At 44.2% G+C, this 27693-nt stretch overlaps 1 protein-coding gene across 5 annotated transcripts in view; it reads right to left on the bottom strand.

Moving 5' to 3' along the window:
* BCKDHB (branched chain keto acid dehydrogenase E1 subunit beta) overlaps positions 1-15842 on the bottom strand; it is a 289393-nt gene extending 273551 nt beyond the window's left edge. For all 5 annotated transcript variants that reach the window (XM_082633565.1, XM_082633568.1, XM_082633567.1 and 2 more), the window contains exons 1-3: positions 15631-15842; positions 2349-2426; positions 784-852 (exon numbers count right to left, since the gene is read on the bottom strand). In XM_082633565.1, coding sequence (XP_082489691.1) covers positions 784-852; positions 2349-2426; positions 15631-15826 — 343 coding nt within the window. In that variant the 5' untranslated portion in view covers positions 15827-15842. The remainder of the gene's footprint in view (positions 1-783; positions 853-2348; positions 2427-15630) is intronic.
* Between the last annotated feature and the right edge of the window lie 11851 nt (positions 15843-27693).

Raw genomic sequence — 27693 nt, 5'->3', positions numbered from 1 at the left:
GATGAAATCTATTAACAGAGACCGATAGGGCAGAACCTTGAACTAGAGGCAATGGGACTGAAATGGGCTAAGGTAGGGGACTTCCCTGGCGGTCCAGTGGTTAAGACTCTGTGCTCCCACTGCAGAGGGCGTGGGTTCAATCCCTGGTCGAGGAACTAAGGTCCTCCATGTCCCACAGCGTGGCCAAAACAAAAAACAGCTAAAAAGAGTAATCCATGTTCTTGGGGTTGGGGCTTCCCTGGTGGTCCAGTGGTTAAGAATCTGCCTTCCAATGCAGGGGACGTGGGTTTGATCCCCAATCGGGTAACTAAGATTCCACATGCTGTGGGGCAACTAAGCCCATGGGCCACAACTACTGAGCCCACGCCACAACTAGAGAGAACCCCGCGTGCTGCAATGAAAGATCCCACGTGCCGCAACTAAGACCTGATGCAGCCAACTAAATTTAATTCATTAATTAATTTTAAAAAAACAGAAGAAATCCGCTAAGGTAGACAGCAATAAGAGGTCAAAGGTTCCCAGAGCATGAAGGACATGACAAACAGCGTATTTAATGAAGACTATTCTGGAATCTATAATATGTATAATATGAACTAGATCAGAGGGAAGCTACAGTTAGAACACGCTTGGAGAAAGGAGTCTGTGGGTGGCCGTGGAAACGAAAGGAACCCATCTGTACAATAAGGATACGGCAAACATTTTAAGAGGCAAACTTTGTATTTTCAAGATCTTTAAGTAAACGTTCTACAGGAATACTGCTCATATATAAAGATACTAACTTACCATACTTGTCTCGCAAGCCAACAGTACATCGAAAGACTCCACCAAAGGCAACATCTTCACCAAATATTACTGAAAAACAATGTTCAAAAAACACATTGTATTTAATAATCCCTAAATGATACTAACAATGAGAAATAAGTAATTTAAATGTTTACATTTTCAATTAGAAAACAGGAATGGACCACAGATCTAAATCGAGGTTTCCCAATTTCGACGTTAGGGACACTTTGGACTGGATAATTCTTTTGTCGTAGTGGCCTGTCCTGTGCATTGCAGACACAGAGCAGCACCCCGGGTCTCTATCCAGTGGATGACAGTGACCCCACACAGAGCTGTAACAGCCTGAAGTCTGTCTCCAGACATTGTTAACTGTGAGGGGAGGAGGGGGGATTAAAATCCCCAGTTGAGGAAGAAGTACAGATCTGGAATCTCATCTTGTGTTACCCACGAAGGAAACAAGGCCAGAAGAGTGGTAACATAACTTAACAAGTCAGAAGGCAAGAGGCAGAACTGTGACTCACACGCCAGGCTCCTGAGTCCCTGGGCAGTGTTTTCGGTTTTGTCGTTGTTGCTGTTTTTGTGTTAAATACACAACATACAATGAGAGTCAGCAATCGGAGAGCTGAAGAAACAGCATTTCAAGCTGAGAGAACAGTCACAAATAGGAAAGTGACAGACTGCGTGAAAGAGAAAGGAGGCAAGTATGGCGGATGTAAGGAACGAGGCCAAGAGCAGTACAGGTGAGAGCTGAGGGGCGCCTTGTAGTGAGGCAGAGAGACCCAAACAACGGGCGCTCACAAAGCTGAGTTCTAGTCCCACGAAGGCACCTCATCGGCTTCGTGGACCTCAAGAAAATAACTCACCCTTCTCTACGGGGCTACCTCAGTCATTCTCATTCAAAACAAAGGAAGGTCTAACCGTCTACTAGTCCAGCTCTCACTTCCTCCTAAAAATTAACCTGTTTTTCACTTGACCTTAAAACCAGAGATTCCCAAGTGGAAACCCAAGGTACACTAAATATACATATGAAGTCAAGTCAATCTAATGTAGAAAATACACAGCGGGACAACTGGCTTTATATCAATAATTTAATTTAATAAGATAAAGTTACTTATAAAGTTAATTATAAATATTACAGTTATTGCCCCAAAAATCTTACAAGTTGAATGACAACGTATCCCAAAGGAAAGCACAGAATCAAACCTTCATTTTATAAATAGATAGCTGAACGAAGTGGTATTTTCCATTTTTTTCTACATGCTAGAGAAACAGCAGTACATATTCAAAAAATCCAGAAGGTATTAATGTAATATAAGGACCACACATACTATGGGAGAAAGTTAACTTAATGATGCCAGATATACGTGCGAACTAATTCATAATAAGAGGATTAAAAAATGTGTTTAATATCATAATTTGATTATTTAGCCTTAAGCATTTTTTCAGGTCTTTTAAAAATTTCAAGTAGATATAATGTTACCCATTGAGCTCCAGACAAATATTTCTAGCAAATCTTCAATTCTGAATTAACACAACTACCACAGTCAAGCACAAAAGAAGTTTACCTGCAGTAGGATCTTTGGCCAATGAGTTATCTAAGGCACTTGTTACTGCCTGGAAGAGATTCATTTTCTGAGTTTGCCCTGTGGGGGAAAAAAAAAAATTATGAATTGTAACATATATAAAAAATAACCAGTTTCTTAACTGTTGATCAAAATTTAATTAAAGTCAAGGTAGATGGGAATTCCCTAGTGGCACAGTGGTTAAGAATCTGCCTGCCAATGCAGGGGACACAGGTTCAAGCCCTGGTCCAGGAAGATCCCACATGCCGCGGAGCAACTAAGCCCGTGCGCCACAACTACTGAGCCTGCACTCTAAGAGCCCTCGAGCCACAACTACTGAGACCATGTGCCACAACTACTGAAGCCCACACGCTCTAGGACCCACATGCCACAACTACTGAGCCCGCATGCTGCAATTACTGAAGCCCATGCACCTAGAGCCCATGCTGCACAACAAGAGAAGCCACCGCAATGAGAAGCCCACACACTGCAACGAACAGCAGACCCCGCTCGCTGTAACTAGAGAAAGCCCACACACAGCGAGACCCAGTGCAGCCAAAAAAATTTAATTTAATTTAATTTAATTTAACAAAATAAATAAAATTTAAAAAAATAAAGTCAAGGTAGAAAGAAAGGTATAGAATATATTACGCAAATTTACTGAATTATTTACAATGATGCAGGCTCTGTAGAGGATACAAAAGCAATACAAAGTTTAAGACACTTGTTGAGGAGGCAAAATTTAAACATATTAAACAATTTAAAAACGAGTATAAAAAAAAGGAGGAAGGAGGGCTTCCCTGGTGGCGCAGTGGTTGAGAGTCCGCCTGCCGATGAAGGGTTCGTGCCCTGGTCCGGGAAGATCCCACATGCCGTGGAGCGGCTGGGCCCGTGGGCCATGGCCGCTGAGCCTGCGCGTCCGGAGCCTGTGCTCCGCAACGGGAGAGGCCACAACAGTGAGAGGCCCGCATACCACCAAAAAAAAAAAAAAAAAAAAAAAAAGGAGGAAGGAACATAACAAAGTTGAACGAATGTGTGTAGACAATAAATAAAAGCTATGGAAAGTCAGAAAAGGGAAGCAGCCAGAGTGGTAGTGGTCTGGGAAGACGCCCTGGATGAATCTTAGGAACATAAGCCATAACAAACACACGTGACCAATGTCATGTGTTAAATGTGCCAATAAGAACAAATGGTCATGGGCCACAGAACAGTGAGGAAGGCTAAAAACACTTCAGTGCCCAGAACTGCTGGTGTGTGGAGAATCCTATAACCCCATGCCTAAACACACCAGCTTGGCCCTTCCTATTATCTTATTGCTCAAGCAGAATCTCTATGAGCCCATCTCTATCTCCCTAAATGGGTTGCTGAGAGGACTAAATGGAACCATACATGTAAAGCACTTAGAACAGTGCGTGAGACAGTGAGTGCTGAATAGATATTAGCTATTAATTGTCAGATTCTGGTCTGTGAATGTGTCCTTCAGCTGTACCTTGGCATTATTCTGAATGGTATAAAGCTTCATTTGATAAAGTTCCAAATGCTGGAATTCAGAAATACCGTGATTTTAGAACTTTGGTTTAAGCCTCGGCACTGCCCAGTGCCCACGATTGTCCCAGAACTGTAGAGTCAGATCATCCACAAAAGCACTCCTCAGAGAAGAAAAGGCTTCTGTCTGAATCTTCTCTGATACACAGGACCCGTCTTCATGTTACTGCCTGAGCCATGCACCTTAACTCATAGCCATGCTGATATGAAATCACTCCAACACCTGCTGCCCACCCTGACTGCTGGCCCATCTAACCTCGGTGAACCCCAGTAGCCTGTGCGTCCCAAAAGCCAAGGTCTAATTCCCAGGGTGGGTCACAACCATGACTGCTGTTGCCTTCAACCCTGCAGCCAAGAGACACTGGTCACCCATCCTTTTCCCGGAGGCCCATCCCTGGAGTGCCCTGGCTCCACAGCAGGCCCTGACCTAGGACACCTGCAACCTTCCATCTTCCCGGCCTTCTGATTCTCTCTCCAGCTCTGGGCTCCCCCACTTGTCTCTGATCCCTTCCACGCTGTTTAATACCCAGGCTACAGGTCTCGGCGATACCCAATCAGATCTGCCCTGCTGCCCTCTGAGCCCAGGATAAAGCCTGGTTCTACTCTTATTTCTGGGGTAGAGAATAGGAATTTATTCAAGAAATCATTGTCATATCACCATCACACCCCATGTCCATAATTACTTCATAATTTATTTTTCTTAAAGGCTAAGCCATGTAACAGATACTTTCCTTAAATCCTTCTCCATTCTATAAAAACTCTTAGAAGTGTTGACGGGTGCCCAGCATCAGACGATAATCGTTTAGGGTAAACTATTTTCCCAACCACCATGACATTCCCACTCCTTCTCCTCTTTCATACATTTCCTAAAGTAAGATTATTATCTATGAAAATCTAATGAGGATTTTCATAGCTAAGACTCTAGGGAGGATGAAACTGCCTAAACATCTAAGCTGGTATTTATTTCAAGTCTGCTGACCATTTGAATTAATACTGAATGCCTCTAAGACATCTCATCACACTGCTGCTTGGCAAGTTTCCAGTAAGGAGAAAGCAAAGACTTTAATAATAAAAATCACACAGAGTGAATCTGAAAAGTATTGCTTGATAACCACAATTTGTTCATCTTGTATGAAAATAATTTACAAGTAAGGGTACCTAAAGGTTATATTTCCATGTGAACACATAATCTTTCCCTCCTGAATACTTTTTTTTCAAATAAAGTCAGAATTTTGGGGTTTTGGATTAACTGCTGTTCTACTAGATGCTTTTAAAAGCTTTAAGTGACAATTTTTAGTAGAACAACATCTACTTTTGATTCTTTTTTAATTTGCAGTGTGATTTATGGGTGGGTCAGGAAGAAATCACAAGTTATTCAGAGGTAACATCATTTAAATATTTATTTTCCTTAGAGTTACTTATTTTCCTGGGGGTTACACAAAAAACTATTGATAAAGTATGCCTAAAGTTCCCTCATGATAAGATAAGCACACCTGGAGCATGTCTAACCAAAGCTGTGCCACTGGTAAGACCTTAAAAAGGAAAAAAGAAAAAGGTCTATGAACACCACTACAAAATTATTAAACCCAGTTGCCAAATCACACAATTACCAGTATCAATAACTGGCTACAAAATTTCAAAACCAGACTGACGACTCTTCTTTTCCAAGATAAAAAGTTATAACAAAATAAACATAAATATACACAGCGTGCAATTTCCCAAGCCAAGGATGCAAGCTAAAGGGTACCCATTGGTAAAATGGGGTTTTATGGTTGGAACTGAGCTGCTTACTCAAAACTGTCCTAAGTAGAACACTGTGAAAAACCGGGTCACCATCTGGCCAGTAGGCACATGAAAAGATCTCAACTTCGCTAATTATTAGAGAAATGCAAATCAAAACTACAATGCGGTATCACCTCACACCGGTCAGAATGGCCATCATTAAAAAGTCTACAAATAATAAATGCTGGAGAGGGCGTGGAGAAGAGGGAACCTCCTATACTGTTGGTGGAAATGTAAATTGGTGCAGCTACTATGGAGAACAGTACAGCGGTTCCTTAAAAAACTAAAAATAGAACTACCATGTGATCCTACTCCTGGGCATATATCCAGAGAAAACCCTAATTCAAAAAGACACATGCTCCCCAATGTTCATAGCAGCACTATTTACAATAACCAATACATGGAAGCAACCTAAATGCCCATCAACAGAGGAAAGGATAAAGAAGATGTGGTGCATATATACAATGGAATAGTACTCCGCCTTAAGAAAGAATGAAGTAATGTCATTTTCAGCAACATGGATCAACCTAGAGATTACCATACTAAGTGAAGTCAGTCAGAAAGAGAAAGACAAATATCACATGTTATCAGTTATATGTGGAATCTAAAATATGCTACAAATGAACTTATTTACAAAACAGAAATAGACTCACAAAGAAAACAAACTTATGGTTACCAAAGTGGAGGGGGGGATAAATTAGGAGTAGACAGCAGATACAAACTACTATATATAAAATAGATAAACAACAAGGTCCTACTGTATAGCACAGGGAACAATATTCAATATCCTGTAATCAACCATAATGGAAAAGAATAAATTTTTGTCTTAATTTTAAAGTAAAAATTTTAAAAACCAGGTCATCATCATTGCTGCAAAGACAAAGTGACATGTTGCTGGGATGTAAGGGACACAGTAGAACATAAGGGGGCAGGCGTTCTTAACTGCCATGTGCTCAGCCCTTACAACAGTATCTGACATGCAATAGGTGCTCAATAAATGTTTGTTGAGTGAATAGCTCAACAAATAAACCTATGAGGCTGTTTCTTAAAAATTAAAAAACAGACAAAGCAAATTGTTCAGCAACCGCTTAAAAACAAAGGAATGGGATAGAAAAAATCTACCCATGTCACAATTCAAGGACAAATTCCAGGCCAAGGGGAGTGGGGGAGAGGTAGTACTGCAGTACCAGTCTGATGAGCCGTACTCAGTTATTTTGAGTAACTATTCCATATGCAGCATGGGGTAGCACTGAAGGGAGAGAGAGGCCATCAGCAGAGCTAGAGCCCCTGAGATTTAATGGGTCACACGGGTGCCCCAGGAGCAGTGTCCAGAAATAACCCAGGTCAACAGCAGCCCACGTTGACAGTAAGTGTATCTACAGTTAGACCCCGAACAAATACAAATAAATACACAGCTAAGACGTGGACTAGGGTCTACTTCAGAAAACGAAGCTCCCACGAACACATCCAGCACTGGTCCTGCTCTGAGCTGCCTGGTCCCCGGTGTAGACCTGTGTATCACAGCCCCTCCTCGTGTGTTCATGGTAGAAACCTCCGCGTTGAGCACAGTGCCTGACACATACATGACAAGCAGTACACGCCTGCTGAAGCATGAATGTGCGGTTTCCATGGCATGAACCACACTGCACAATGGGAGGATGCCTAAGAAGCTACCTGTTTTCCCCCAACAAAACCTCTTCCGCCCCTCCAGATACCCTATTCTCCAGGAATCTTTTGCTAGGAGCCACGTATATACCTCTACCCCATTCTACCCTATTAAAGGGTGTCCCGACCTCTACCCCATAAAGTAAGTTTCAGGGAGAATCCAAGTAACAGGGACAGAACATTTTATACTGAAATGTAAATGAAGGGTCTCTGAACGCAAATGCCTTTTTAAGGTGCCCGTGTTACTGCATATCCACGAAAAGGAAGAAATTAACAGTTCGGGGTGAGGTGGGCTCATGCGAACATCTGCCAAGGCATGACGCCCATGGTATGACAACCTGCAGCGCTTCCCTTACCTTTGCTGGCCCTAATCTACTCAGTCTCTATATGATTTTTAAATCCATCTATATGCCGGTTACTCACAAACGGGTCTCTCCAATCCAGACCTCTCCTCTGTGCTCTTGGCTTTTATATCCAACAGCCATGCGTTCTCCACTTGGGTGTCTTGGGCTTTTCTAACTCAACCAGCACAGAAATGAACTCTTGATGTCCACTCCCAAAACCAGTCTTTCCCACTTTAACAACTGCACTAGATGGCACCCAGGTGCTCAAGCCAGAAACCAAGGAGGCATCCTTGAATGTCTTCCTTTTATCCATTCTTCGTATCTCATTCCCTAAATCCTACTTCCAAATATATGACTTCCAAAGGAAAGCTTAAAATCCAGCACGACTGTGTCCTATTTCCAGAACTTACCAACATTTTCCTGTTCAGGAAACCACCTCCTGGTGGCCTGTCTTAGCTCTGGCTGCTGTACCAAAATGCCATAAAACTACAGTTTGGATGGTTTAAACAACAGAAATTGATTTCCCACCATTCTGGAGGTTGGGAAGTTGAAGGTCAAGGTGAGTTCCCACTGAGGACCCTCTTCCTGGTTTGCATCTTCTGGCTATATCCTCACATGGTGGACAGAGAGAGAGAATCTCTCTGCATCTCTTTTTATAAAGGCTCTAATCCTATTCGTGAAGGCTCCGCCCTCATGACCTAATCACCTCCCAGTGGCCCCACCTACAAATACCATCACATTGGGGATTTGGGCTTCGACACATGAATTTAGGGTGTGTGTAAACATTCAGGCCACAGTACCGCTTCATTTCTACTCTTCACGCCTCCACATCATTCATCAGAGAGCTCTATAACGAGTCCCAAAAAACAAAGCAAGTCACATTATTCCTCTGCTCAGAATCCTTCAGAGGCCTCCGATCGCTCCTGGAATAAAGCCCCCCTCCTCCCCACGTCCACCAGGTCCTGCTCGATCTCATCCCTGCCCACCGTGAGTCCCATTCTGCACCACTGTCCCCAAAGCTCAGTGCCACCAAAGCGGGCTCCCTGCCCCCTCAGGACCTTCACTGTTGATCCCTCTGCCCAGCACCCTCTTCACACCTCCTTGGATGCTCCCTTCTGACCCCTTAGTGCTTCATTAAATGTTACCTCTTCTTAGGACCCTTGCCACATCTCTGTTTTTCTCTTCCCAGCACCTGAACATTTCCTTCGGGCCGTTTATTACAATGGGGGTTGATTTAAGTGTGCATTTTATTTGCTTGTTATTTTTTGTCCATCTCCTCCATGAGACTTCAGATTCCACGAGGACAAGCTCAGACTCATATCTTTAAGCACCTACCACAGAGTTTGGCATCTGGGAGAAAATGTAAATGCATAGAATAAACGAATAAACAAACCCACACATATACACAATGCCCGAAATCAGGGTCAGGGAGAGGCCCGGATGTGAAGTTCGGGGAGCAACAGTGTAATGAAGGGAGCGAACACGCTGCCATAAGGCAGGCCTGGCCTGGAATCTGATAAGCCACTTACTCCCTCTGTGACTTTGAGAAAGTTACTTAACCACCGACATTCAGCTTCCTCCGCTACAAAACAGGGATAATAATATTTAATGGGTAGGGCTATTGTGAGAATTCAGTGAGATAACTACTATCAAGTGTCCCAATATTTAGGGAGCGTCTACTCTGCACCGGTTACCTTCCCTCTCCCCTAATTAGGGAGACCTTTCTAGCACAGTGGGTGCCAGGCACCAGTAATTGTATGGATTATCTTATTGAGTGCCCCCAGCGACCCACTGAAGCAGTACAAATGAGGAAAGAAAAGCTTATGAAGACTAATAAACATGGCCCATGTCACAGTGCTACGTTGTAAAGTGCGGCTCAAATTCTCTATCACAGCACTATTACTTGAGGATTAAATGAATCGGTACATGCAAGGCACCCAGCATAGCATCCGGCACACGGTGAGCACCGATCAAAGTGTCTGCTGTCATCATTATCTTCATTCTGTGGGGTACCATGAGAGGTTTGGATGAGCAGTGATACAGTCAGTCAGAACAGGAAACACAGAGGAAGAGGAGAAAAGAGGAAGGACATTCACTGGGGGCAATTCTAAAAAAGATGAGGAAAAGAGACATGGAGAGAATTCTCTGGCCCCAGGGGTTTCTACCTGTGACATAGTTGTTTGGGTGCCAGATCAGAACTCAGACCGCCCTACCTCACTCATAGTGTTCTATTCCGTCAACACTGCCAATGCCAGAGACTGAACGTTTGTGTCCCCCCAAATGCAGATGTTGAAACTTAATTCCCAATGTGATGGTATTTGGAGGTGGGGCCTTTGGGAGGTATGTCATGAGGGTGGAGTCCTCATGAACAGGATTAGTGCCCTTACAAAAGAGACCCCAGAAAGCTCTCTCACCCCTTCCACTATGTGAGGACACAGTAAGAAGATGGCTAAGAACCAAGAAGCAGACCCTCACCAGACACTGAATCATCTGCCAGTGCTTTGACCTTGGACTTCCAGAACTATAATAAATAAATATCTGTTGTTTATAAGCCACCCAGTCTACTGGTTTTTTTTTTTTTAATAAATTTGTTTATTTATTTATTTATTCTTGGCCGTGTTGGATCTTCGTTTCTGTGCACAGGCTTTCTCTAGTTGCGGCGAGTGGGGGCCACTCTTCATCACGGTGCACGGGCTTCTCATTATCGTGGCTTCTCTTGTTGTGGAGCACAGGCTCTAGACGCACAGGCTCAGTAGTTGTGGTTCACGGGCTTAGTTGCTCCACAGCATGTGGAATCTTCCCAGACCAGGGCTCGAACCCGTGTCCTCTGCATTGGCAGGCAGATTCTTAACCACTGCACCACCAGGGAAGCCCTATTGGCATTTTTGTTACAGCAGCCCAAACGGACTAAGACATCTCAACACATCTAAACTTTAAGTCACCCTCTCCGTCTCTGAAAACGTGCTTCTCCTCTGCCATCCCTCATTTCTATCAGTGCGACCACCACTCGACCATCCTTTCAGCCTCCCAGGTGGAAAATGTCAAGTCACCTTCGATACACCTTCCCCTGACTGAGCCCCCACAGGCAAAGCAGTGCCAGATCCTCCCAAACATGCAACCATTTCCACGGACACTCTCGAAGTTCAAGCTTCTCGTGTGGACCATGACAGTACCTCTCTGCCTCTTCACCTTCCCTTCACCAATCCATTCTATAAACGTGCCCAGTAATATAACACGAGGACATCTCAGGTCACTTTCCTGCCTAAAAACAGTCAACGGCCCTCCACCGCCCACAGAACCACATTTGAATCTATACATAACGCACGGGCGCAGTGAAAGGCACGTTAGAGATATTCAATCTTTTCTCCTCCCCGACCTTTATTCTAGCTTTAGAGGCCTCCATTTACTTTTCCTAACTTGTTTCCCACTCATTTTCGTTCTCCTCCAAATAAACTCACTACTTCCTGTTCCTCATATAAACTCCATGCTTTCTACCCTCTCTTTGCTTACACTGTTCCCAACCCTAAAAATTCTAATACAGGCAAGAAGGCTGCCATCACATAACACAAAGATTCTCCATTATGCTGTTGACCTCTGAAAGCCGCCTACTGTCCCCTACACAGGACATCCCCAACCACAGTGGCCTTCTCGACTCCTACAGCACGTCTCACCCCGCCCCTGGGCCTTCACCCTTGCTTGTCCTTGTTTCTTCCTGGAAAACAAACTTCCACTCTGGTCCTTGCAGAGGTGATTCTTTTATCCATCCTCACCGTGCAGCTTCAATGTCACCTTCTCAGAGGTGACCATGACCACCACTCTATTTAACGAGTCACTTTCATATGTGAGAATAACCGAAATAAAAGAATAAAAGTCATCTGTAGCACATATGAAAGGCAGACAGACAGTAATATAGAAAGACAGAGAGAGAATACGTATCTTCATTAGTATCTTTAATACACAAAACGTTAGTACAGGGCTTCCCTGGTGGCACAGTGGTTAAGAATCCGCCTGCCAAGGCAGGGGACACGGGTTCAAGCCCTGGTCGGGGAAGATCCCACATGCCGCAGAGCAACTAAGCCCGGGAGCCACAACTACTGAAGCCCGCGCGCCTGGAGCCCGTGCTCCGCAACAAGAGAAGCCACCGCGATGAGAAGCCCGTGCACTGCAACGAAGAGTAGCCCCCACTCGCCGCAACTAGAGAAAGCCCACGTGCAACAAGGAAGACCCAACGCAGCCAAAAGTAAAAATAATAAATAAATTTATTTTTTTAAAAAAAGCACAACAGTAGTGTGGGAGACTTTGGCGTTAGACACATCTGGGTTCAAATTCTTGTGCCGCTTATCGGACTCGGGCAGGCCACCAACATCTCTACGCCTCAATTTTCTCATCTGTAAAATGGGCATAATATTCTCCAGCTCACAAGGTTACTGTGAGAATTACAGACTGATGTCTAACACAACACCTGGAACAGAGCAGCTGCTCAAGAATGGCAGACAGTATTAGCACTGAGAGAAGAAATAACCCCGTGTACAATTTTTAAAATACACAAAGCCAAGGACCATTCAATTCACAAAACAGCAAATAAATCTAGCAAACAAATATATGGGAAAACATGCCTCAATAGAAATGAAACAAATGCATATGAAAACAAAGTGCAGTTAGCACAAAACACCTGAGTGTGTGTGTGTGTGTGTGTGCGCACGCACATGCACTGCAGTCACACTCACACACATGAGCACATACGATTCTGACACCAATTCCAAGGTGCGTGTGTCTTTTTAACACATCACCAAGCAAGTTTGCAACACCAGCTGGGTGTCCTATAATTCATCTCAACTCCTACAGATCAAGGGCTCAGCCCTACAAGACCGCCCCTCCCCCAATTCGGATGCCAACACCAAGTGAGGTTGTCACCTGTGCTTCTGACTGACCAGCTTAAGATGGGAGGTTCCCCCAGCTCCTCCTTGGGTTTGATTAATTTGCTAGAGCAGTGCACAGAACCCAGAAACATTTTACTTACTAGATCGCTGGTTTATTGTAACTATAATAAACTATATATAACTCAGGAGCAGCCAGATGGAAGAGCTGCATGGAGCAAGCTGTGTGGGAAAAGGTGAGGCACTTCCCTGCTCTCTGAGAATGCCACTCTCTCAGAAGCTCTCTGTTTGGGGGGAGGGGCAGGGTTAATTTTTAATTTTTATTGTTTTTGGCCACACCGCGCGGCTTGCGGGATCTTAGTTCCCCAACCAGGGATCAAACCAGGGCCCTTGGCAGTGAAAGCAAGAGTCCTAACCATTGGACCACCAGGGATTTCCCTCTCCGAAGCTATCTGAACCCTGTCCTTTGAAGTTTTAGGGAGACTTCCCTAGGCGTGATTGATTAAATCATTGGCCATTGGCAATCCACTGACCTGGAGGTCCCCCTACCCTCCCCAGAGGTCAGAAGGGTGGGACTGAAAGTTCCAAACCTCTGAGCACATGGGTCACCAGCCCCCATCCTTAGGTGACTTAGGGGCTTACCAAAAGTCAACAGTAACATAACTAAAGACACCTTTATTGCTCTCATCATGGGAATTTTCAAGAGTTCTGTGCCAGGAACAGAACAAAGACCAAATATGTATTTCTTACTAGAAATCACAGTACCACAGTACACCTGTGATTTTAGCACGACACCCAGTACTCACACTCTCACACTGCAAATAGAAGTATGAACTGGTAATTTGAACTATGCATTAAAAATCCATTAAAGTGTTCATATCTTCGAATCAGAAATCTCATCCCTGGGACTTTATCCTAAAGAAATAATCTCAGATACAGTAAAAGATACCTGAAATGTTTCTATCTGCATTATTTACAACACAGCAAAACTGTAACAACAAAAGCATAAAGGTAATTATTAAAAGTTTCCATTTACTTACCGAGTGCTTCTTAGCAGTCAGGGACTGTGTTAAGTACATTATGCACGTTACCCTTATGTAGTCCTCAAAGCAACCTTCCAAATTAGATATTATTAACTCCTTATAAAGAAATTGAGGCTCATAGAGGCTAAGTGATGAGTTTAAAGTTATAGGTAACAGTGTGAAGATGGAACGTAGCCCAATCTGATTTTAGAGCCAAGATTTTAACCACTGAATTATACAGTGTTTCTGCTCGACGGAACACGTCTTTTTTTTTTTTTTTCCTTTGGCCATGCCACATGGCTTGTGGGATCTTAGTCTCCCAACCAGGGATAGAACCTGGGCACTCGGCAGTGAAAACACGGAGTCCTAACCACTGGACCGCCCAGGGAATTCCCAGCGCATGTCTTCTTCCAAAGAAGGTTATAAAAACTATATAACGATATGGGAAAATGCTTCTGATAAAATACTGCAAATTGTACCTGTATTAAAACGACAGTTAGGGGAAACTTTTATTCCACTCATTTTATTAGTGGAATACGTTAATTCCACTAAACTGAAAGGGGATACTTAAAGGATACACCCCAAAATATTAGCAATATTTACAGTGGTGGGTGGTGAGATTACTTTCTTTTTTTGCTTTTTTCTATTATCCAAAATATCTGTGATATGCTTTTATTATTGTTATAATAAGAACAAACATTTTATTATCATTTTACTCAAGTTTTAGTAATTTCATAATTATGGAAGGAGGTTAAGAAGACCTATGCTCTATTTCTCAAGTATCGGGCTAAAGTTTCTTTGAAGACAGAATTCGAGGTCCATCTTGTTGATTAGAAAAAGTTGCTATTCGCCTTTATGGTGTCTACTAACTATTTCACAAAACCGGAACACCTCTTAGTAAATAGTTTCCACATGCAGTTTAGCACATTGTTTAGAATGGAAGCTCGGGAATCTGAACAATTAGATTGCAAAGCTGATGGTACCACTAACTTATCTGTGTAATCCAGGACAAACCTTCTCAAGACCTCATTTAACTTAACTGAAAAATGGGAATAACAACATTACCTACCTCTTAAGGTGGTCCTAAGCATCAAATGAGAGGATGAATGTAAACTTCTCAGCCCATGCCTGCCTGTGGTAAGTGCTCAATAAATGTTCATTTTTATTACTCACAAGCAAATACTGGCACACTTCCCAAACTGTCAGCTCCAGCATGTGAGAAGTTATTAGCCAAGGAAAAGGTAGCTGTTTTCTCATTGTTTCCAATGTTCTGATGACAGACACTGGATCTTTTGGAGATTACAGAAAACTCGCAGAAGAAACCGTAAATGTCATGCAACTCTCATACCGTGAAGCGTGAGAGGTGCCACGTGTCTGCTGCCGTTGGAAGCACTTGAAGGCTTCCTCTGCCCGTCACCTACATCGTCGCCTACATAGCTTACCCCTCCTTGGCTAAGTGGCAGCCTAGCCCAGCACAAGCTTAGTACTAGGCTCAGATAGGAAGCTGGATGTTTCTCATCTCTAGGAAGAAGCTGTTCTGTGACCTTGGGGAAATCAATTCAGTTACTTTAGTCCCTCCGTTTTCTCTTACCTACTAAAGCAAAAAGGGGGGGGCGCTTTTTTTTTTTTTTTTTTAACATACCGATGCCTGTAGTTTGTGGCCCAGCAATGGGCAAGCTGGGACAACTGTGGGGGGCGGGGGGCACTTGGGAAAGCAAGGATAGAGAGCGGAGAAAGGGAGGCTGTCCCTGGCACCACCCCTCCACCCCCAGGCCCCTGCACACCTGGTGTGCCTTGTCACCCATCTCGAGGGTGCCGAGGGGCTGCCTCTCGAGGGTTGAGCAGTCACAAAAATGGAGCAAGGAGGAAATCACAGTCAGACCCTAAGGTAGAACAAGGCTCCGGAGGGCAGGGCAGGGATTATGCCGGGATGCAAGGAGGTCAGCCCGCCGGACCCCGCCCAGAACAGGCAGGGCGGCACCCGTTATGACCTCCCGCGGGCCTGGGAGTCTGGGTTGCGCGGGAGCGGACAGGGCAGCCCCTAGCTCACCGTACTCCAGTGGCTCCGGGTCAGGCTGGAAAGTGAAGTGAGCCACCTGCCGCCTCTGGGCCGCATCCCCGTCGGCCGAGGCGGGCTGCAGGAAGCCCCGCGGCAGCCCCGCGCCACGCAGCCGACGCCAGTGTCCCTCGGCCCCGGCCGCGCGGAGCCGCAGTAACCTGCCCGCCGTCGCCGCCGTCGCCGCCATCCCTATTCGCCGCCGGGGTTTGCAGGCTGCGCCGCGGCCCGCTGCCGGCAGGGAGGGCGGAGCGCCGAGGCGGCTTCCACACTGGGTGGACCGAAGGGGCGGCCCCGTGAAGCGAACCAATCGGAGCTCGGAATTCGGGGGTGGGAAAGGCGAGGAGAAGAGCCAGCAGTGTTTGCCCGTTGTGCGCATGCGGAAAAGGGGCAGGTGCGCTCCAATGAGATTGTTCCTGGAGGCGGAGTCCTCCCAGGGTCTGCTGTCAGGGCCCGGGAGCAGAACGCGGTTCTGCAAAGTTCCACGCTCTACCTGGGTTTGTTCTTTTCCAATGTCGTCTGCGTTGTGAGGTTCCGATGGCTTTTCCATTTTAAGATTTATATTTTATTTTGAAATGTAACCCTTTTTTATCCTCTCCTGTTCTTCACCTTTATTATCCTGTAAGTAAGGGATGGAAAGGGTTACCGATTGGCATTGGTTACTGGTTTTGAGTTTCAGAACACTGCGGGAATCGCTGCTCTAAACCTCCGCTCTTTAGTCAAACCCTCCCTGAGTGTTTAATAATTTGTATAGATTTTTACTGATTTTGTTTTTCTGGATTTAAATGAGAGTGAAAGAGGTAAATTTAGATTTCATCCTGCAAATCCACTTAATACGAATTCGGATGCATTTTTGCCCAGGTACAGTGAAAATACCTGATTAGCTTAGAAACCTGGAGAATTTGAGAATTCATTAATTTACGTTTAAAATAATCAACTTTGTAAATTTTCCTTTTAAAAGTTCAGATGTTTAAAAGGATACCTACTCTGCCCATGAATTTACAAATTATAGCAAAATATGATAGAAACAAGAGTGAAAGTGTTTCCATCAGATGAAAGTGGGAAAGGACAGGCCCAAAACAATATGAAGAAGGAAGAGGGGGAAAGAGTGTCCCGCTTCTGCTATTCCTGGCCTCCCAATCCACCCTTGGTTTTGCAAGGAGGCAAAGGACAAGAGAGAAGAAATGGGGTGAAAGGAGAGACAAAGAGATGAACCAGCTGCCTGTTTTCTGATTGGGATTAAGCGACAGGAATTTAAAACTGCCCAAAGGAGAATCAGAATTCTGTCTCCATTATTCCTACTCCCATGTAAGCCCCCAAATTTAACATTTCGGGGATTTTTAATCTTGTCTTTTGTTATGTTCACCTCTTCTGTTTCATGGTGTGTGTGTGCACGTGTACACATGCGTGTGCATGCGTGCTGTATTATGTCTTTCATTTTTATGTGAGTGAGGGTTTTTTAATTTTATTTTAATGAAGGAGGGGGTAAAAAAAATTAAATTACATTTACGTAGTCAAATTTTAATTTTTAAAAAAGAGGATAAAGGGCTTCCCTGGTGGCGCAGTGGTTAAGAATCCTCCTGCCAATACAGGGGACACGGGTTCAAGCCCTGGTTCAGGAAGATCCCACATGCTGCGGAGCAACCAAGCCCGTGCACCACAACTACTAAGCCTGTGCTCTAGAGCCCACAAGCCACAACTACTGAACCCACGTGCCACAGCTACTGAAGCCTGTGCGCCTAGAGCCTGTGCTCTGCAACAAGAGAAGCCACTGCAATGAGAAGCCTGTGCACCTCAACAAAGAGTATACCCCGCTCGCTGCAACTAGAGAAAGCCCGTGCACAGCAACGAAGACCCAACAGAGCCAAAAATAAATTAAATAAATAAATAAATAAATTTTTTAAAGAGGGTAAAAAGCAAGGATAAAAACCAATCAATCTACATTTTCTCAGTTTGCTGATAGTCTGGGGAGCTGGGGTGCTGAGATGATTTAGGCCTGGGGAAAAAAAAGAAAAATAATAAAAGGACTGGTGAGAATTTATTGAACCCCTGCTATGTATACCAGCTGGAAACAAGCTGCCATTGAGACAAATATGTTCAAGATATAGTCTTGCCTTTAAGAATGTCCCAGGTGGCAAAGAAAGGAGACAGATTACATGACAAGTATAATCCAATGTGATAGGGGCCCTAGGACAATGTAAATAAAATGAAACATACAAAGAGCAATAAACTCTGCTTTTGTTAAGTCAAGAATGCTTCCAGAAGTAACACTGAGCTGCACCCAAAAGATGGGTAGAAGTTACCAGGCAAACTAGGGAGGAAAAGGCATTCCAAACCAAGAAAAAAATGTGAACAGGCAAAAGAAACATAGTGCCTTCCAGGAAGAGAAAACAACTTGGTACTATCAGACTCAGGGTATAGGGAAAGATACAGGAATTGACAGAAGCAGGGAAAAAGGATTAGAGGGAGATTTTGGAGGTCTTCATATGCTGGTCTAAGAAGTTTGCATTTCCAGCTGTATTCAGTCAGGAACAACAAAGAGAGCACCTAACAGATGTGTCCGCCAGCAAATCACTTTTTGCGGGGTGGGGGGTGGAATTTCTCCTACCCTCCACCACACTACCTACCCAGTAACCATGGAAATGTCTATGTTATTAAAGTGGGACCCACCCTGGCCACATTTCATTGATACTAATTTGGGAAACAGACTTATTTTCTGGGAATTTTGGAAAAGTACTTGAGAAAGAAAGATAGGCTATCTTTCAATGCCACTGGGAGATGCAAAAATAGTTTTCAGCAATCTCGTGGACCAGAAAAGGTGAAGAATGTGACTGCGGGCTTCCCTGGTGGCGCAGTGGTTGAGAGTCCGCCTGCCGATGCAGGGGACACGGGTTCGTGCCCTGGTCTGGGAAGATCCCACATGCCGCGGAGTGGCTGGGCCCGTGAGCCATGGCCGCTGAGCCTGCGCGTCCGGAGCCTGTGCTCTGCAACGGGAGAGGCCACAACAGTGAGAGGCCCGCGTACCACAAAAACAAACAAACAAACAAAAAAGAATGTGACTGCATTTGAGTTCCTAACTCTTTGTTCTTGAAGCCTAAACACGTTCTGGTCCTGAAGTTCTGTGAGATGCCATGATATTCTCAAAATAGATTCTTCTCTTTGCTTAAGCTACTTCCAGTTGCATTTCTGACACCTTAACCTCCCTGGACACATACAGAGCCCTGTGGAGCCAGAGTTCAAAGTTGCTGGCCGTTCTTCAGAATGACTCTTGACTTAATTTCTGTCCCTGAGCTGAACTACTTTGCAGCCTGTACCTGTTTGAACTCAGCGTGCTTTTGGACACCCATCATTTATAGCAACATAATATTTCGTAGTGATACATCCTTATATCCTGGCCCCTGCTCCCATTCAAACTCAACCAGAGGCATCAGGGAGGCAAGTAGCCAAGGACTCAAACTCTTGCTTTAGAATTTTAAAATAGATTGTAATGCTGATGGCCAAAATAATCATTTGAGAAAAGAGTGTGAGTTTTAAAGACTGGTTTCTGAGTATTAAACCTCAAGAACCTGAATGACTTAGGGAACAAAATTTATGACCTAAACAAAAGATTATAAGTAGCCTGCTAATTTAAGAGCCAGTCTTTCCCACCTTCCATGGAGGTAGAGCCATAGAACATGAAGAACTGTAGATGGGCCTGGAGGAGTATCACACGGTCCTCAAACGCTCCTCCATGGCATGGCATTTGGAATAGCAGAATGTTTCTTCTATATGGCCAACCCAGATGCAGATATGGTCTAGGGAACTTGAGGAGGCCCAGCAATCAGAATGATAAGGAACTTATATCCGGAATATACTTTTTAAAAACTCTTAACAGTAAACTGATAAATTACCCAGCTCAAAAAATAGGCAAAGAATTCTCATTCATTGATAGTGGGAATGCAAAATGGTTTGGAAGACAATTGGACAGTTTTGGGTTTTTTTTTAACTAGACATATTCTTACTATATAATCCAGTAATCACACTCTTTGGTATTTTCCCAAAGGAATTGGAAAATTATGCCCAACAAAAACCTGTCCACAAATTTTCATTGCAGCTTTATTCATAATTGCCAAAATTTGGATGCAACCAAGGTGTCCTTCAGTAGCTTATTGGATAAATAAACTCTGGTACATCCACACAGTGGAATACTATGTAGCACTGAAAATAAATGAGCTATCAAGTCATGAAAAGATATGGAGGAAACTTAACTGCATATTACTAAGTGAAAGAAGCCAATCTGAAAAGGCTACGTACTGTATAATTCCAACCATATGACATTCTGGAAAAGGCAAAACTATGGAGGCAGTAAAAAGATCTGTGATTGCCAGGGGTTGGGAGGGGCCGAGGGATGAACAGGCAGAGCTCGGAGGATTTTCAGGGCAGTGAAACTATTCTGTATGATACTATAATGGGGGTAAGTGTCATTATACATTTGTCAAAACCCATTGTACCTACCAAGAGTGAACCTTAATGCGAACTATGGACTTTGGGTGAGGATGACGTGTGTAGGTTCATCAGTCATAACAAAAGCACGACTCTGGTGTGAAGTGTTGATAGTGGGGGCATCTGTGTGAGGGCCAGGGGTCTATAGAAATTCTCTGTACTTTCCACTCAATATTGCTGTGAACTTAAACTGCTCTAAAAATAAAGTCTATTTTTTTTAAACAGGCGACGGTTTTGAATAGACATTTCTCCAAAGAAGATATACAAATGGCCAATAAACACATCAAAAGATGGTCAACATCATTACTCATTACGGAAATGCAGACAAAACCATGAGGTTTCACTTCACATCCACTAGAATGGCTAAAATAAGACATCTATAGCAAGTATTGGTTAGGATATGGAGCAATTGGAACCCTTTTACATTGATGGAGAGAATGTAAAATGTGTAAAATGGTTCAGCTGTTATGGAAAATCGCTTAACCATCCCTCCAAATGTTAAACATAGTTTTATTATATGACCTGGCAATTCCGCTCCTAACAGAAATGAAAACATATGTACACACAAAAACCTGTACACAAATGTTCATAGCCTCATTGTTCATAATGGCCAAACAGGGGCTTCCCTGGTGGCGCAGTGGTTGAGAGTCCTCCTGCCGATGCAGGGGACACGGGCTCACGCCCCGGTCCAGGAAGGTCCCACATGCCGCAGAGCAGCTGGGCCCGTGAGCCATGGCCGCTGAGCCTGCGTGTCCAGAGCCTGTGCTCCGCAACGGGAGAGGCCACAGCAGTGAGAGGCCCGCGTACCGCAAAAAAAAAATAAAAAAATAAAAAAATAAATGAAGTACTGTTACATGGATGAAACTTGAAAACATTATGCTCAGTGAAAGAAGCCAGGCACGGAAGACCACATACTATACAATTTCATTTGTATGAAATGTCGAGAATAGACAAATCAATGGAAAGAGAAAGTTGTGGTTCCAGGGACTGGGGTAAAGGAGTAGTGGGGAAGGGCTGCTACTGAGTATGGAGTTTTTTTGGGGGGAGATGAAAATGTTCTAAAAGTAAATAACAGTGATAGTTTTAAATTATATCTCAGCAAAGCTGTTGCTTAAAAATCGAGTCATAGAAAAATACATTTGTACACCAAAATATGTGGGTTAGGAGATCCATTCCCCTACAGCACGTGTTTGATAACATGTATGTTAGTTCACAGACTGTTTGAAATTTGTTTCAACTCAGGACTGGGCATGCTTAGACGGAAGAGCTCCATGATTTTTCTTGCTTTGCTGATTACCACAAGGAATGATCCTATTGGGATCAATCTGAAAAGAAAGTCCAAAATATAAAGTCAATGTATTATTTTCCTAAGGCTTCTGTAACAAAGTACCACTAACGGTACAGAATTTTTTTGTGCCACAGTTCTGAGGCTAGAAGTCCAAGATAAAAGTGTTGGCAGAATCATGCTCCCTCTGAACCCTGAAGGGGAATCCTTCCTTCCCTCTTCTTAGCTTCTGGCAGTTTGCTGGCAATCTTTGGTATTCCTTGATTTGCAGCGGCATAAATCCTGTCTCTGCCTTCATGGTCACGTGGTGTTCTCACTGCGCTTCCTTTTTTTTTTTTCCTAAGAATTGTTTCCTTGATGCGGACCATTTTTAAAATCTTTATTGAATTTGTTACAATATTGCTTCTGTTTTATGTTTTGGGTTTTTTGGCCCCGAGGCATGTGTGATCTTAGCTCCCCAACCAGGGATCGAACCCACGCCCCGTCCTGCACTGGAAGGCAAAGTCTTAACCACTGGACCACCAGGGTAGTCCCATGATGTTCCTTTCTTGTCTCTAGTATGTTCACATGGCCATCTTCTTATAAGGACAGCGGTTTTATTGGATTAGAAGCCCACCCTGCTCTCGTATTATCTCATCTTAATTTAACTATTTCTGCAACAACTCTATTTCCAAGTAAGGTCACATTCTGAGATACTAGGAGCTAGGTATTGGGGGTTAGGTTCAACATATCATTTGGGGGATGGACACAATTCAACCCATAATAGCCAGAGATTTGGTGGCAAAACAAAATTCGAACAGATGGATGCTTTTGATGAAATTTCTGGAGATGATTGCATTGTTAAAGAGTTATAGATTTCATCCAGCAAAATATTCTATGATTTGGGGGAGCGTTAAAGAAACTGGAGATATTTGGTCTACATAAGATTTTTAAAGTGATATGTTAATTCTCCTTAAATGTTTGATGGGCTCCCTTGTAGAAAAAAGGATTAAATTTGCTGTTTGGTTTCAGAGGAAAGAACAAGAAACAGAAGAAGCGGGCTTCCCTGGTGGCGCAGTGGTTGAGAGTCCGCCTGCCGATGCAGGGGACGCGGGTTCGTGCCCTGATCCGGGAAGATCCCACATGTCGTGGGGCGGCTGGGCCCGTGAGCCATGGCCGCTGAGCCTGCACGTCCAGAGCCTGTGCTCCGCAACGGGAGAGGCCACAACAGTGAGAGGCCCGCGAACCTCAAAAAAAAGAAAAAAAAAAAAGAAAGAAAGAAACAGAAGAAGCAAATTCCAGCTCAATAAAAAGAACTTCTTATTAAGTACTCTGTCTTGGGAAGTACAGTTGTCTCTCGGTGCCCACGGGGGATTGGTTCCAGAACCCTCGAAGGATACCCAAACCTGAGGATGCTCAAGTCCCTTGTATAAAATGGTGCACTATTTGCATATAACCTGTGCACATCCTCTCATACACTTTGTCATCTCTGGATTACTTATACTACCCAATACATTGTAAATGTTTTGCTTTTTGGAACTTTCTGGAATTTTTTTCCAAATATTTTTGATCTGCATTTGGTTGCATCCATGGATGTGGAGCTCACAGACGTGGAGGACCGACTGTAATGAATTCCATATCACTGGAGATAATCAAGTACAGGATGGACGAACACCATTGGAGGAGCCTCTTGAGAGGATTTATGCTCCATTCAGAAGCTGTTTAGGGTCTTTCTAATTTTTAAGAATCTGATTCTACTGTTCACGAGTGTGTATTGAGAGCCTTCCATGTGCCAGGTTCTGTGTTTTTTTTTGCTGTTGTTGTTTGGTTTTTTTGCAGTCGCGGGCCTCTCAGTGTTGTGGCCTCTCCCGTTGCGGAGCACAGGCTCTGGATGCACAGGCTCAGCGTCCATGGCTCACGGGCCCAGCCGCTCCACGGCATGTGGGATCTTCCCGGACCGGGGCACGAACCCGTGTCCCCTGCATCGGCAGGCGGACTCTCAACCACTGCGCCACCAGGGAAGCCCAACAAGAAGGTTTTCAGCAGGTGAGTCTGGTTGAGGTTCATCAGCGGCTCAATGGTTCTCACCTGGAGGGTTTGTTAAAGCCCAAAGTTAAGCCCCACCCCCAAAGATCCAGGAGGTCTGGGATGAAGCCCAAGAATTTGCATTTCTAACAAGTTCCCAAGCGATACTGTAATAAGATAGGGTGGGGGGGGGGCGGTCCCTGGAGAAAGAGAACCACACATGGCTTTCCTGACATAAGAGAAGCCATTTTGGCCTAAGCCATTTTGTGATCTAAGCCTGGCCACAGTGCTTGCCCTTGAACAGGTCTTAGTAAGTAATGATCTTAAGGGAAGTGAGGGAATGCAGGAACAAAGGAAAAGCAGTCAAGAAGCAATAGTTCAGCAATAAAACAAGACCTACTTCCTCCGCAAGGGATACGCACGTCTTTGAGTTCTGCAGGAAGGCTCCCACCCTTACTGCGTGGAGGATGGAATGATGGTGTTGACCCTCCTGACTTCGGTCAACTAAAGCTTGGACTCTGTCGACCTTTGCCCCAATTCTATGCTGAATTCTCCTCTGCTCAAGCACTTTCATGAATATGCATGTACCATTAGTTTAAAACTTCCCCAGTTTTGCTGTTCAGGGATACACAGCTTTGGGAAAGATCTAAAGGTGTTCTCCTTACTTGCTGCAAGTAATAAATCCTTCCTTCTCCCTACCTTTGGCTTGGTTGTATCTTTTGGCGAACCCGGGTTTCAGGTGAACCATACTGATGCTGCTAGTCCAGGAACCACGCTTTGGGAACCACCGTTGTATGCGATGGATTGGAGGACACAGGAGTACCAGGGCAAGGAGGTGGTTTTAAAGATGGGAGTGAAAAAATAGGAGGGAATCAGGAAAGAAATCGGCACGTGGTTGGGATAGGTATGGGAAAAGCAGGGGAAAAGGGAGACAAAATTGTTTAGACTTTCAATCTGTGGACTGAAATGGCAAGGAAAAAAAAAGGGAGAATGTTGGACTAGAGCTGTCCTGATTATCAGAAGATAAAAAAATCAGTCTTTGTTATAAGGCGTGGCTGCTTGAATTGATCCCTTCCTGCCTTGTTCCCTGTTGCCCCCAGTCATAGAAGATTAAGCAGCACGGACCAGCTGGTGAGGACAAAATAAACGCAAAGATTTGCAAGAATGCAAGGAAAGTGGTCTGGGCAGTGACCCGGACAGATTGGGTAACCTGTGATTGCCAGTGTCTTTCAACCTGACCTGACCCACTTAGCACGCCAGTTCCTGGCTGAGCCCTACAGCATTGTTTCAAGTGAGTCATTTGTGCACTCACACCCAAACTAGAAATTCCTGCCCAGGACCAGAACCACAACTGCTGTCCCGGCTACGCCACACAGGCCTGGGGGCTGTGAACTTTGACTCACTAAGCCTGGCCTCCAAACTTCTGGGGTGAGCGGCATCCCCGCTCCTACCACAAGGGGGCCCTCTCCAGCCAGCCAAGCGCGTGGAGCAGAGAGAGCCTCAGCCTGGGGTGGGGAGAGCACCTGGGGGTGCCAAGCAGTCAGCTCTGGGGAGTGTGCATGCGAGAGGGAGCCAGGGAGCCCCTGGGGGAAGGAGGGCCCCCGCCCTCACCTGCTTCCCAGAGCTGTGGGCACACACAGGCTCACTGCTTGCCCCTTGTTCCTGTCAAACTTCCAAGCGTTTGCTCTCCTGTGGCGTCAGCGCGGACTAGAAAGTCAATGCCAGGGCATCTGGGCTACAGCAAAAAAACAAAACAAAACAAAATTCCCTTCATATCTTAGGAAGAGGAGAAACACAGAAATAAGCACCCAGGGGCAGAGACTTCAGTTTACTTCATTTATTTGAACACAGAAATACTGCATCTGGGACCACGTCCTGAAACGCCTCTGTGGAAGGGCAGATCCTGATTCTGTGTGCAGTCCTATCAGTCAAGGGCACGCCTGGAAGAAGGGTCTGCCCCTGGGAACATCCTTTGCTCCTCGAATACCAGTGTCGCAAACCAGGTCACGTTGAATAGGTGATCGCCATCAAGGACATCTCATCTTGTCTAGCACTCTAGGGGTTATTACAGCAGTCTGCTGGGCTGGCCACGGTTTGCTAAAATGGCTCCTATTGTATATCCTCCATAAGAAATGTCTTATAATTCTCTCTTTCCAGGAAGAAAAGCTTTTATTCATGTTTCCAACCAGGATGTATCAAGTGGCAACTACAGGTCAGACACTGTGTTCAGCGCTGGGGATACAGGAGTGAACAAAACCAATAAAAAGGTTTGCATTCTGGGACTGGTATTACAATGGAGGGAGATGAACAGTAAAAAATCAATTATAGAGAATGTTAGAAGGATAAATACTATTATAAGTAATAAAGAAAGTAAGGGGATTATGGAGTACAGGGAACAGGGGGATTATAATTTTAAATATGCTGTTTAAGGAGGGTCTCATTAGCAAAATGACATTTGAACAAAGACGGTGTCACGATGTTTATTTATTTGTGGATTTATATTATTAGTTATGTTTTCGGACAAACATTAACTTCCATTCTTTAAAAAGAAAACAGATTTGTTGAGGTTTATTCTGAATTATTTCACACAAAATAAAAAATAAGGAAATATGTTTGTATATTCACGTGATGGGATATTTCATAGGAATCAAAATTATATTTATGAAAGGTTTAAATGACTTAGGAAAATGCTTATGAGAAGGTAGGTGAAAAAACAGGAGTATAAAGTTATTAACATATTATCTCAATTGTGCAAACAGGCCAAATGTTATCAGTAACTAACTCAGGGTGATGGGATTAGGCGTAATTTATGCTTCTTTCTACTTTACTTTTCAACTAGATTAAGATGAGACTATTTTCTTTTTTTTTTTTTTGGTACGCAGGCCTCTCACTGTTGTGGCCTCTCCCATTGCGAAGCACAGGCTCCAGAAGCGCAGGCTCAGCGGACACGGCTCACGGGCCCAGCCGCTCCGCGGCATGTGGGATCCTCCCGGACCGGGGCACGAACCCGTGTCCCCTGCATCGGCAGGTGGACTGTCAACCACTGCGCCACCAGGGAAGCCCAGATGAGACTATTTTCAAGGGAAAAAAAAAAAAAGAAAAGGAATTCCCTGGCGGTCCAGTGGTTAGGACTCCACGCCCTCAGTGCTGAGGGCCTGGGTTCAATCCCTGGTCGGGGACCTAAAATCCCACAAACTGTGTGGTACAGCCAAAAAAAGAAAAAAAAAGACCTTTTTCCTTTTATAATAACATTAAAAAACACACTAAATGAATAAACTAGATAATCCACAAGGACCTACTGTAGAGCACAGGGAACTCTACTCAATACTCTATAATAACCTATATGGGAAAGGAATCTGAAAAAGAATAGATGCATGTATATGTATAACTGAGTCACTGTGCTGTACACCTGAAACGAACACAGCATTGTAAATCAACTAGACTCCACTATAAAATAAAAATTAAAAAGAAAAACCAACCCACTAAATGACAGATGCACAAGGAAGAGCCTCCATCTATGACTGCTTTCCATTTATCAAAAGAAATGAACAGGAGGAGGCAACGTACCTTATTTGGGACCATCGGTCCCACGGAAGAGACGAGAGGCAGCATGCTCGAGCCTCCCCAGATATGGCTCCTAACCCTTCTCCAAAGAATCTCACTCCTTTCCCTGCTTTCAATACCCCCCACCCAGCCCCACCATCACCACAGACTCCACTAGACTTTTCTCCTGGCTAGAGTTAGCTAGCCCACCATTGCTCCGTGACTAGTTATCATTTTTCCTCATTGGCATATGCTTTGAAAAAAGCATATTATACCTCCTACATATTAGATATCCTATAAGGACATAATATATGGTATCCTTAAACTAAGTGGAGACTTTGTAACAGAGTGTGGGCTGGGCCCTGCGCTTCACTTGCTTGAGTGCCAAGGAGACTTTGTAACAGAGTGTGGGCTGCACCCTGCGCTTCACTTGCTTGAGTGCCGACTGTGTTCTTGCCTTACTTCACTAGTGAAGTTGCAGCCAGAATGTGAACAGCCATCCACAATCACCTCCTCCTTACCCTATCTGTGCCTATAGGGGCCTTTCTGACCTTATTTTCTCAAATGCACTGATTCAGTATATTTCTAATAACATAGCATACAAATTATGTATATATTATACATATTCTATACATAATTTTTACATTATTATAGCTCTACAAACATTGTAACCCAATAAAGGTTATTTCTTACCTTAACTATTAAGCAACTAAGTAGTGTAATTACTAATACATTTTCCTCTT

The sequence above is a fragment of the Mesoplodon mirus genome, assembly GCF_964341445.2.
Source record: "Mesoplodon mirus genome assembly, chromosome: 10".
Lineage (NCBI taxonomy): Eukaryota > Metazoa > Chordata > Mammalia > Artiodactyla > Ziphiidae > Mesoplodon > Mesoplodon mirus.
This window is presented reverse-complemented; position numbering and strand designations above follow the sequence as displayed.